Source organism: Carassius gibelio, chromosome A22 (assembly GCF_023724105.1).
Source record: "Carassius gibelio isolate Cgi1373 ecotype wild population from Czech Republic chromosome A22, carGib1.2-hapl.c, whole genome shotgun sequence".
Taxonomy (NCBI): Eukaryota; Metazoa; Chordata; class Actinopteri; order Cypriniformes; family Cyprinidae; genus Carassius; species Carassius gibelio.
Window position 1 is genome coordinate 19,601,491 of NC_068392.1, and position 13,296 is coordinate 19,614,786.

Below are 13,296 nucleotides of genomic sequence, written 5' to 3' on the forward strand. Positions count from 1 at the left end.
TTTTTTAAAGCATGCTAAAAGATTAAAACGTAATGATTGAAAAAGTAAAACTTTTATTTTTACATTATTACAAAGTGCACTTTTTAAAGGAATACTTAAGTGACAGAGTCACTTAAGTGTGCTTAAGTTGACCTTTGTTTTCATTCATATTATATATTAAAATATATTTTAAATATATACTTTTATGTAAGATATGATGTACACTACAAGTGCACTTTAAATACAATTAAGTGCTCTTTTTCACAAGAGAAAAGCATTTTTGACACTTCAGGGCTATTTGCATCCTCCATAGAGTACGAAACCTTGCAAGAACTGGAGAGCTTGACGTTTCACACATGCTGGATTGATTTTCCAAGTCATAACAGGGACATAAAAAGCAATATGTTTTGAATGCTGCTTTTTCTCCAGCCGACTAACCGTTGTATGGAAAATACACATTAGCTCAATTTGCCACATCAAAGGTGGCTTTCGGCTTCCAAGAGCAGATCTCAGGAGAGCCAGGAACAGAAAGGAAGAAAAGAAACAAGGAAGAGTGCTCAGCTAAAACTAAAACGGCGGATTTGGAAAAAATGCCAAGGGGTTTCCTGGCCCTGTGTGGTCCCCCACCGTCAGCACGAGCCTATGAGCTGTCAGGGGCCCCGGCTCTCAACACACCCCAGGTTTTAAAAGCAGGAGCTGGAGGACTGAGGAGACACTCCTTCCCAGCTTCGAGGTGTGCTGAATTTGCTCCTTTTCTCTGTGTTTTAGGATGTGTTTGGTTTACAGCCGGGCCCCCGGCATCCTGCTCCTCTTGGCCCGCCTCCTCCTGAGCACCAGATGCAGTCTAGAGACCACGGGTAAGCAAACAGCGCTCCTCTTGTCCACGTCTCTAAAATTAGCACAGGTAACGTCTGCTGGTGGGTGTGTGGGTTGAAAGCAAATCCCGGGACTGTAGTGTAGTTTTACACTGCTTTGTATAAAGTCTGTGTTCCCGTTAGCATGGGGCTCTCAGGTCTTGTCAGGGCAGGTTTGCGGCAGAGCCTCTTCAGAAGAGTTACGGCCCCAGACAGCCGCTATTTCTGAGAAGGACACGTTGTTTATAGCCTGGTATTTGTTTTGGTAGCTGAATGGGAGAGAGAACCTGCGTACTGGAACGATCAGGCCAGGCGGACGCTGGAGGCTGCTCTCACACTGCCACTGCGAGCGCATCGTGCCAAAAACCTCATCCTCTTCGTCGGCGACGGTGAGTTACCAACCCAACCCAACACTGCTAGTCAGTCTATGACGAAACTACACTCCTTTAGTGGTAAAGAGTTTTTTTGAGGTTTCAAACACATTAAGAACTCAATATACTAAATTAAAAAATATACAGTATCAATATCAATATCAATACAGCTATGAAAAAAATTAGGAGACCAGTTGAACATTGAATATACGATTTATATGTTTGAGTAAAGCGTAGTTTTTTATTTCTTTTTGAGCATTTTTCTTGCATAAAATGATCACAATGTTCAAAATTACAAAAAAGATGGCATGTTTTCAGACATGTAACCCTGGAATAACCCTGATTTTCAATCACAATGAAAAAAAGCATTCATAAGTACTATTTTATTTTCCTTTATGAATACTTTTTTTAATTATTACAGAAATAATAAACTGTCACAGAATGTATTTACGTATAAACTGAATGTAAAGTTTTTCTAACACTAACGCTGCATTTCAATTGCAGTTAAATGAAAATGTACTGTAGTTTAAATTTAAATTAAATGCAATTAGCTGAACTTATAGTGCTTTTGAATCACTTAAGTGCATCTTTATGTGTAATTTCATAATTACTTTTATTATCTTTGAAATATGGATAAAGTCACTGGTGAATGTTCCGCTCTCACTCTCATGTGCAGTTATAAAATCTCACTATTTATTATGTAGATTTCTATATAGGTGGAAAATGATGCAGTTCAGTATTCCTGATCCACCTGTTGGGTTTATTTTGTGATAATGACTGGCTGGCAGTATATTAGCCCTTACGCACCTGCATGTTACTTCAGGTGATGATTGGTTTGGGTTCAGGATCAGGCTGTGATATTTGTTCCTCTGTTGATCTGTCAGGGATGGGAGTGTCTACGGTTTCAGCCGCCCGTATACTACGAGGTCAGATGGAAGGACAGTCAGGGGAGGAGACGGTTTTGGCCATGGATACATTTCCATATGTCTCCCTGTCAAAGGTCTGACGCTTCTCATTTCCCACCCTCTTTAATCACTCACAGATAATTCATAGCAATCTTGTTGTGCAATTATATAAAGGCAGTTTTGGGCTGTCAGACAAATGGAACAATGGACTGAGCATGGGTGTTGCATGGAAAAACTGCGGCTTGTCTTGAGATTACATTTTTTATTTTATTTTCCATATTGAGATTCTTACTGAACTGGGTGTAAAAGCCTGAAAAGCAAAGCAACTGATTTAAAATCAACATGAAAATCTATTTACTTTCTCACTGCACATCAGTCTCTATACTGTTACTTTAACAAATAATCAATTTATTGTAGAATGGGGGGGGGGGTGTCTGACCGCTTACTTAAAGCTTGAAGTCAAGTAAGGGGTCAGACCCCCCACAATTCTACAATTAATTGCTTTTATATATATAAATCAAAAATTTTCAGCCCTAATATATATATATATATATATATTAGGGCTGAAAATTTTAGATTTTTCATATGACGGTTATAGTGGCCATAAGAATTCACGATATCGATATATCGCGATATCTATAGAAACCTTGGGGGGAAAGATATCAGTCTATTATCAGTCTATTTGTTCCTTTGTTTACTGAGTTTTTCTTTTGAAAACCCCTGTTAACAGGTTAATATAACATTTCCCATTCTATGACTAGTAAAATAATAACGACTTACTCTAATAAACAGGACTGTCCTCAGATCAGGCACAATACTGCCACCTGGGAGCTCAGCCAGGTACTGGAGTATTTACATGTGGTGTCACTATAAGAGAACTGCTCATTTTAAATATTGCGTTTATATTAATATTGCGATAAATCGTCACATACTAAATTAACACGATAATGATAATTGTTGTTTTGTATATCATGGTTATGTCTAAATATACTATTATTATAAAATATATTTTAATTTTAAGTAAAATATTCAGGATTATATTTGTAGTATAATATATTTATTGGTTGAGGCAGTGTTTATGCATCAGGGTGATTTGTTTTGTGGATGGATGGATAGATCCAAGTCCTAAATATAACATAAAAACTCAAAACCATAAACCTTGCAAGCTTCGATTTTACGAATCATCGAATCACTGAGACCTACAGACATTCGAGTTCCCCTCCCCATACAACTGATACTCTACTGCCATTGGCTCATCTGCATTTGAGGGGAGGGGCTTACCGATAGTTCAGTAGCTGGGTTTGTCCAGCACAGGGTCATATTTAACCCAGCATTTTTAGAGTGCATTTGACAGAAATGGGCCTCCATATTGTTTTGATAGCAACACATGCACAGTGAAAGATAGGAGAAGTTATCAGTTGATTGCAGGTTATATATTCCTAATGAGTTTTGATAGCACTGCAACCTCTGATCCTGGAGAGCACATGAGGATGAAGGAATGCTGACTACGGATGATCTGTACTATGCATGACATGCCTATAATCACTATATAAATAGGGATCAGAATAGGGTGTAAGGAAATTGTTTATCTACTTATTGTATGCCTTAAAATGCTATGTTTTCAACAGCAAAACTATCCGTATTTGATATACTGAGTTGATGTGTTTCCAAACAGACGTACAGTGTTGACAAGCAGGTGGCAGACAGTGCTAGCACAGCTACGGCGTACCACTGCGGTGTGAAGGCTAATGCCAAGACGGTGGGTTTGAGCGCTAAAGCAGTGGCCTATGAGTGCAACACCACATTTGGCAATGAGGTTTTCTCAGTGTTACATCGCGCCAAAGCACAAGGTATTATCCATTTAGACTCATTATCGCACTTACAGATAATGCAACCAATGTTTTTTCTGTTGCTGTTCTTAAAGAGACAGTTCACCCAAATACGAAGATTTTGTCATTTAATCACCCTTGTGTTGTTCCAAAGCTGTACGACTTACTTTCTTCTGTTGAGCACAAAATAATTGACATTGACTTCCATGGTTTCTTTTTTTTTGGTTGCCAACATTCTTCAGGATATCTTTTTGTGCTCAACAGTAGAAAGAATCTCATATAGGTTTGGAACAACATGAGGGCGAGTAAATGATGACAGAATCTTCATATTTGGGTGAACTGTCCCTTTAACCATGCAGGATAAATGCACTGATGGGTGTTTGTGTGTATATATATCCAGGAAAGTCCGTTGGCATTGTGACCACCACCAGAGTCCAGCACGCATCGCCTGCTGCTGCGTACGCCCACTCGGTGAGCCGCAGCTGGTACAGCGATGCAGACGTGCCCTCCGCTGCCCGCCGGCAGGGATGCACCGATATCGCCACGCAGCTGGTGACCAACACTGACATCGATGTAAGCTTTAATCCGCTGTTTGATGCCATACATTCAATAATTTGTATGCTGTACACTGGTGCCGAGCCAGAGAAGTCTCCAGGGTGGACATCCCTGACATTTGACCCCAGGTGGGACCCCAAAGTTAAAGGTGCAGTAGGAGATCTTGGAAAATGCTAACTTTAGCATGATAGCACTGAAAGCAAACATTCCACCCTCTCTGCAATCGCCATTCAAAAGCCACGGCCCCTGAGCGCATTTACGCTCACAGTCCAGAATACCAGAGACAACATTACTACAATAGGCTACATCGACAGGTTCCCAATTCTAGCCCATGATCCAAAGTGAAGTAAACGTCAAGAGATTAGGGCGTAGGGAGCAATGAACACTGTGTAGTGTAGTGATCATATTAATCAGAACACAGTTCATGCACGTAGCTCACTTCTAACAAGCTGGTTATCTGAATCGCGAAGACTGGAATTGGGAACCGCTTGGCTACATCATGTGTCATTCACCTGTGAAATAACTTTAAAAGTACTACAATACCAGGAGGGAAGATCGGGTTGTTTGTGTTTGTCTGTCAGTCTAGCTCAGTCTGCACAGCGTGCGTGAACACGCTGATGACGTATCCTGTCTGTGAATGCAATAGTGATGCGCAAGTCTGTTTTTTTCCAGCCCGCGGGTCCTGCTTTTATGAAATTATTTGGCCCGCCCCAGCCTGCCCTGCATCACTTTATCTATTTTACAACCTGTCCCGCCCTGCAATCATTAAATAGATATACCAGGCATTGTAATTTATTTCAGCCTCAAAGTGCTTGGAAACATCGCTCTGTAAACTGGCAACAACATACGGTTATGAATATGAACCATAAATCAGGTCATATTAATAACAAAATCAACATTTACAAAGCAGCGTTTGCAACTATTTTTGAGAAATAGTTAATAGTTACTTTATAATGCCAGGTTGGAGTTATACACTGATTTTCGGTCACGGTCTATGGACCCCCTGAATTAGTCTTGGTCATCCGTGTATAAAACTCTAGCTCCGCCAATGCTTCACAGCTGCAGCTAAATAAATACTGTTGAGTGCAAATTGAAAATTAGATTCTAGTGAATCGATTCATTTGGATGTTTAACATAAATTAAAAGACTATGTCAAGCCCCTTTATACTCTCAGAAAAATTCCTGGAGCGTACCATAAGGTAGAAAAGCTGAATTGTACATTTGTTTACCTTATTTGTACATTGTACCTTATTTAGCGCTAAATGCTGCCTTAAAGTTACCTATAAAAGTGCACACTAGTACCTTTTGAAACGGTACTGCCTCAGTCTTGTACCTTTAATATGTAAATTATGGTGTTTCTGTTTTATTTAGTGTATATTTATTTATTGAAATTTGATACTTTGTGTTTTATTATCTTGGCATTGAGGGTACATTTATACAGCAACGATGCACTAAATCATGCAAATAAAAATGGCGTGATGGGGCACTTTAAATACCAAACGCATAACTGAAGCAATCAAACTTTATGTCGAGGAGCATAAAAATGTTAATATTTTAAAGAGAGAGAGGTTAACAAATTCTGAATATGTGTTTCTATCGTAGGTAATTCTCGGCGGTGGCCGCATGTACATGACACCCAAGGGTACCCCTGATCCAGAATACCCCTCTTCATCCTCTCGCAAAGGGGATCGCAAAGACAAAAAGAACCTCATTGATGTCTGGCTAAGTGCTCGTAAGGTATCTGAAAGAAATCCTTTTATCACAGCACAAATTGTGATTATAAAACCACAATCTTACATCATGAGCTGCTTTGTTTGTTAGGGAAGGAATGCCCGATATGTCTGGAACAAAGAGCAGCTTAGTGCAGTGAATGTTAAAACGACAGACTGCCTGATGGGTAATGCCAGTTCACAAAGATTTGACTGACTTACTGTATTTGTCTGCCAATATGACGTTCACATTTATATTTCTCATTCAGGACTGTTTGAACCCAAAGACATGAGGTTTGAAGAGTTCAGGAATCGCACCCGTGACCCCTCTATTGTGGACATGACTGAGAAAGCCATTCAAATCCTCAGCAAGAATCCCAAAGGGTTTTTTCTCTTTGTGGAAGATGAGTATTTAACATTTACTCAGGTGTTACACTTTTGTCAAGATACTCTGCTAATAATGAATCGCGTGTCTGTTCTTTACGTGGTAGAATAGACCATGGTCACCATGATGGGGTTGCCAAGCTTGCTCTAACTGAAACCATCATGTTTGACCGGGCAATCCAGAGAGCGTCTGAGCTGACCAGTGAATCGGACACTCTCACTGTTGTCACTGCAGATCATTCCCATGTCTTCACTTTTGGTGGAAATACACCACGGGGGAACCCTATTTTTGGTACATCTTAACTTCATGTCATGGAATTGAAATAATTACAATGTAATCTCTGGCATGACTACTCTCAGAGAGAATAGCATGGTAATATACATGGTTTTGTTAATGTGATTGGTCTTGGTGGAATAGATCTGCTGCTGCGGCAGAGCATGTACTGAGACTTGCTACTGTCAATACATCTACAACATGCTGCTGTGAGCATGTAAGAAATACTGCTGCTGCACATATAACATATATGATATAATTCCCATATATAACACACATGAAATCACCTCATAGCAAATCTATACAGGTAAAGCTGGGGAGGTGGAGGGTTTCTGAAGACTAGCCAAGTATTTGGATGTTGAGCAGCAAGCTCATTGGAACCTATCGGCCTGCTCCATCTAGAGTTTTATGACAGAACTTTTTTTTTTTACAAAGAAAGTCATGCTAATATACCAACCTGTCCTCTAACCAATACGCTTGTATAGGTCGTTTGTCCAAATCCCTGAAATACGACCCATCAGAGCGTATACTACAATTGCGCCCCTATCGGCAAAAGGTCGTTTTCATATTAATGTTTTGTACTCTTTTATTTGCACTCTGGTTTGCGTTTCAAGCAGTTCAGTTAGTAGATTATTGCGTTATACCTTGATTTCGATCCCAGGGAACGGGCGTGCATGAAAATGTATATGCTCAATAAATCATAATTTAGCATGATTTCTGTGAGGGGTAGGTTTAGGGGTGGGGTTAGGTGTGGTCATTCGAACGAATAAGCCACCGACAGTAGTAAAATATGTAGGAAATACTGTGAGATCGGTGTAAAAAGCCCACACATTGCATTTAATTAAACGTGCGTTTTGATTGGTAATGATGTTATATGTCAATTCACGACGACAGATGCAACGCGATACAGTCATTATTTTACACCCGCTAGAGGGCGCTTAACTTTAAAACGTAAATATAGGTCGTTATAAATGCTTGCACACATGACCTATATGGTCGTTTTTTTGTTGGAGGACAGGCTCTAATATACTGGACTATACTGGTGTTTCATTGTACTGAATGTGCACTTGTAGTGTACTTAAAAGTATATTACAAAACTGTACTTACTGATAGTATAATATTAATTAAATAAAAGCTACTGAAGTTAAGTTACTTAAAGTGAGTACACTTTCAGGATGACGATTGACATACTACAGGGTCCCACTTTATATTGTGTCCCTAATACCTGTTTACTTACATAGTAACTAAATGTGTACGTAGTATATAACCACAGTGTAAGTACATATTGGAACATATCATCTACAGCTATAATATTTCTGTAACTACACATATGTAGCAACACATTTTTTCACTTCACTAAGTACTTGTGTAACAGAAATTATATAGCTATATTTTGTTACAACAATATGTATAAGAGTAATTGGAACCATATGATCCGGGGGGTAGAGATGGGTAGGTTTTAGGAAATGGGATCCTTAAGTTAATAAATAACATAAATGTAAATTAATAAATTTTTATTTAATTGCAGTTAACATGCAATTAATTGTGCTAAAAAACATTACACTGAGTATATATATAGTATAGATATAGTATGTAGTAAGCTAATTTCATTTCGCATTCTGAATAACATGCAATCATACTACTTATTTTGTTGTATGCAGTAATACTTTAATTTTCTAAATGTAATATCTATAGTAATAGTTTTTTTTTTCTTCTTTTTTTATCTTTCTTTCAGGTCTGGCACCCAAGAAGGCTGAGGATAGTCTTCCATTCACTAGTATCTTGTATGCTAATGGCCCAGGATACAATTATGTGAACGGAACAAGAGGAAACGTTTCAGCAGTGGATCATTGTAAGTATTTACATAATTTACTATCTGTCCCTTATATTGCTGTCTAAAACTAAAATATACCTTGTTTTATTTGTAGTTAGTGAAGAGTACATGCAACAAGCGGCTGTTCCTTTAGAATCAGAGACACATGGAGGGGAAGATGTGGCAATCTACGCAAAAGGCCCAATGGCTCATCTCTTTCACGGAGTCAAAGAGCAGAATTATGTGGCCCATGTGATGGCTTATGCAGCATGTCTGGAGCCATACACTAACTGTCCACTGCGTCTTCATAGCTCAGGGGGCTGTAAAATCACTCTTTCAGGGCCTCCTGTCTTAATAACCGGCGTGTTTTGGCTTGTCATGAGATGACAGACTCTACTGCATAAGTGATTATAGCTCCAGGACACTTCGGGGCTTTTTGGAGATTTATAACCCAAATAGTTTATACTGAAATTTGGTGCTCTGCAGAATTGCAATGCTGTGTATATACATGTAAAGATTTCTTCTTCTTTTTTTATGGATGTATTTTATAACCATATTTTTGTATATATTGCGCAATGGAAGACTCTTTTGCACTGTGACTATAAATTTTAAACGTGAGACCAATAAACTTTCTAAAAAACAACAACATTACTCATATTGTCATTATTATCAGCCTTGTGATTAAATCTTCTGTGGCATGAATGCCATTAGAAATCGAAAGCAATTACATATCCATTACTGAAGGGTTAGAAAACTAGCCGTATAACATTACGTCATGATAAACATATCTATAAATCTTAATTACATTTGATTTAAATCCAGTTCCAGTTACTATTTTGCATGCAGGCAATGCATGAACTGATAAACATTGAATTCTATGCAGTTTACATTGTATAAAAGCATTCCGCAAATGTAAATATTGTTGCGCGCTTTTAGACATGGACCATCAGCAAGGCAGATTAATCAATATGTTGCATGCTATATTTACTTATATTTACAGTCGATCTTGATTAACTGGTTTATTGTAGGATCAAAAATGTATTTTGAACAGAACAATGCAGTAAAGTATAGTTCATTTTGGCAAAGAACAGAACAATTTAGTAAAGAAACATTCAGAACAGAAATGCACAGAGCAGGTTAGACGAGTACATTTTAAAAATTCAGTTTAGTGCAGATCACTGAATTTCACAACAAAACAGAACAGTTAAATGCAGAACAGAACAATTCAGTAAGGATTTAGACAGTACATAACAGTTAACAAATTCAATTCAGAAGAGCAGTACAAGTTTACTGTTTAAGATATGTATACAGGTGCTGGTCATTTAATTAGAATATCATCAAAAAGTTGATTTATTTCACTAATTCCATTCAAAAAGTGAAACTTGTATATTATATTCATTCATTACACACAGACAGCTATATTTCCAATGTTTATTTCTTTAAATTTTTTATGTTAATAACTGACAACTAAGGAAAATCCCAAATTCAGTATCTCAGAAAATTAGAATATTGTGAAAAGGTTCAATACTGAAGACACCTGCTGTCACACTCTAATCAGATAATTAACTCAAAACACCTGCAAAGCCTTTAAATGGTCTCTCAGTCTAGTTCTGTAGGATACACAATCATGTGGAAGACTGCTGACTCGACAGTTGTCCAAAAGACGACCATTGACACCTTGCACAAAGAGGGCAAGACACAAAAGGTCATTACAAAAGAGACTGTGTCCAAGCACATTAATAGAGGGACGAAGGGAAGGAAAAGATGTGGTAGGAAAAAGTGTCCAAGCAATAGGGATAACCAGACCCTGGAGAGGATTCTGAAACAAAACCCATTCAAAAATGTGGGGGAGATTCACAAAGAGTGGACTGCAGCTGGAGTCAGTGCTTCAAGAAACACTACACACAGACGTATGCAAGACATGGGTTTCAGCTTCTCATTCCTGGTGTCAAGCCACTCTTGAACAACAGACAGCATCAGAAGCGTCTCGCTTCAAAAAGGACTGGACTGCTGCTGAGTGGTCCACAGTTATGTTCTCTGATGAAAGTAAATTAAGCATTTCCTTTGGAAATCAGGGTCCCAGAGTCTGGAGAAAGAGAGGAGAGGTGCACAATCCACGTTTCTTGAGGTCCAGTGTAAAGTTTCCACAGTCAGTGATGGTTTGGGGTGTCATGTCGTCTGCTGGTGTTGGTGCACTGTGTTTTCTGAGGTCAAAGGTCAACACAGCTATATACCAGGAAGATTTAGAGCACTTCATGCTTCCTGCTGCTGACCTACTTTATGGAGATTTAATTTTCCAAAAGGACTTGGCACCTGCACACAATACCTGGTTTAAGGACCATGGTATCCCTGTTCTTAATCGCCCAGCAAACTCACCTGACCTTAACCCCATAGAAAATCTATGGGGTATTGTAAAGAGGAAGATGTGATGTGCCAGACCCAAGAATGCAGAAGAGCTGAAGGCCACTATCAGAGCAACCTGGGCTCTCATAACACCTGAGCAGAGCCACAGACGGATCCACTCCATGCCACTCCGCATTGCTGCAGTAATTCAGGCAGAAGGAGCCCCAACTAAGTATTAAGGGCTGTACATGATCATACTTTACATGTTCATACTTTTAGTTGGTCAATATTTCTAAAAATCCTTTCTTTGTATTGGTCTTAAATCAGTAGAGTTGAATCATTCAGTGCAGATCAGTTAATTCATATAAAGTTCAGAACAGATTAGAACAGTTCAGCGAAGAACAGAATAATTGGGCAGTACAGAACAGTTTAGACCAGTAATTCGGTTCCGTTACTAACTGTACAGTATTGTTCAAAATAATAGCAGTACAATGTGACTAACCAGAATAATCAAGGTTTTTAGTATATTTTTTATTGCTACGTGGCAAACAAGTTACCAGTAGGTTCAGTAGATTGTCAGAAAACAAACAAGACCCAGCATTCATGATATGCACGCTCTTAAGGCTGTGCAATTGGGCAATTAGTTGAAAGGGGTGTGTTCAAAAAAATAGCAGTGTCTACCTTTGACTGTACAAACTCAAAACTATTTTGTACAAACATTTTTTTTTTCTGGGATTTAGCAATCCTGTGAATCACTAAACTAATATTTAGTTGTATGACCACAGTTTTTTAAAACTGCTTGACATCTGTGTGGCATGGAGTCAACCAACTTGTGGCACCTCTCAGCTGTTATTCCACTCCATGATTCTTTAACAACATTCCACAATTCATTCACATTTCTTGGTTTTGCTTCAGAAACAGCATTTTTGATATCACCCCACAAGTTCTCAATTGGATTAAGGTCTGGAGATTGGGCTGGCCACTCCATAACATTAATTTTGTTGGTTTGGAACCAAGACTTTGCCCGTTTACTAGTGTGTTTTGGGTCATTGTCTTGTTGAAACAACCATTTCAAGGGCATGTCCTCTTCAGCATAGGGCAACATGACCTCTTCAAGTATTTTAACATATGCAAACTGATCCATGATCCCTGGTATGCGATAAATAGGCCCAACACCATAGTAGGAGAAACATGCCCATATCATGATGCTTGCACCTCCATGCTTCACTGTCTTCACTGTGTACTGTGGCTTGAATTCAGAGTTTGGGGGTCGTCTCACAAACTGCCTGTGGCCCTTGGACCCAAAAAGAACAATTTTACTCTCATCAGTCCACAAAATGTTCCTCCATTTCTCTTTAGGCCAGTTGATGTGTTCTTTGGCAAATTGTAACCTCTTCTGCACATGCCTTTTTTTTAACAGAGGGACTTTGCGGGGGATTCTTGAAAATAGATTAGCTTCACACAGACGTCTTCTAACTGTCACAGTACTTACAGGTAACTCCAGACTGTCTTTGATCATCCTGGAGGTGATCATTGGCTGAGCCTTTGCCATTCTGGTTATTCTTCTATCCATTTTGATGGTTGTCTTCCGTTTTCTTCCACGTCTCTCTGGTTTTGCTCTCCATTTTAAGGCATTGGAGATCATTTTAGCTGAACAGCCTATCATTTTTTGCACCTCTTTATAGGTTTTCCCCTCTCTAATCAACTTTTTAATCAAAGTACGCTGTTCTTCTGAACAATGTCTTGAACGACCCATTTTCCTCAGCTTTCAAATGCATGTTCAACAAGTGTTGGCTTCATCCTTAAATAGGGGCCACCTGATTCACACCTGTTTCTTCACAAAATTGATGACCTCAGTGATTGAATGCCACACTGCTATTTTTTTGAACACACCCCTTTCAACTAATTCAACTAATTGCCCAATTGCACAGCCTTAAGAGCGTGCATATCATGAATGCTGGGTCTCATTTGTTTTCTGAGAATCTACTGAACCTACTGGTAACTTGTTTGCCACGTAGCAATAAAAAAATATACGAAAAACCTTGATTATTCTGGTTAGTCACATTGTACTGCTATTATTTTGAACAATACTGTATATTGCAGTAAAGCATGGTATATTTCAAAATAACTATTAAGAACAGCTCAGTAAAGAACAGTATAGCACAGAGAAGTGCAATTCACTAAAGCGCCTGTCAGAAAAAGAAACCACAGAACAGTACAGTAATTCAGTCAAATCAATATTCATGTTATCAGTATATTCATAGCATATCATGGTCACAA

The 13,296-nt window shown here is 38.7% G+C and overlaps 1 protein-coding gene across 1 annotated transcript; it reads left to right on the forward strand.

Moving 5' to 3' along the window:
• The first annotated feature begins 615 nt into the window (after positions 1–615).
• On the forward strand, positions 616–9,308 carry LOC127943059 (intestinal-type alkaline phosphatase-like). Its single transcript, XM_052539175.1, has 11 exons — positions 616–836; positions 1,103–1,222; positions 2,089–2,204; positions 3,785–3,959; positions 4,339–4,511; positions 6,096–6,230; positions 6,315–6,390; positions 6,472–6,606; positions 6,687–6,878; positions 8,596–8,712; positions 8,789–9,308. Exons 1-11 carry the CDS (start codon positions 749–751, stop codon positions 9,058–9,060), a joined length of 1,599 nt encoding a protein of 532 aa, XP_052395135.1. The 5' UTR covers positions 616–748; the 3' UTR covers positions 9,061–9,308.
• Positions 9,309–13,296: the final 3,988 nt, after the last annotated feature.

Excerpts from the sequence above, each read along its gene's own strand:
- LOC127943059 (XM_052539175.1), top strand. The coding sequence starts at position 749 with ATGTGTTTGGTTTACAGCCGGGCCCCCGGCATCCTGCTCCTCTTGGCC. Across the intron at positions 4,512-6,095 it reads TGACCAACACTGACATCGAT|GTAATTCTCGGCGGTGGCCG; the intron begins GTAAGCTTTAAT and ends TTTCTATCGTAG. Across the intron at positions 6,879-8,595 it reads ACGGGGGAACCCTATTTTTG|GTCTGGCACCCAAGAAGGCT; the intron begins GTACATCTTAAC and ends TCTTTCTTTCAG.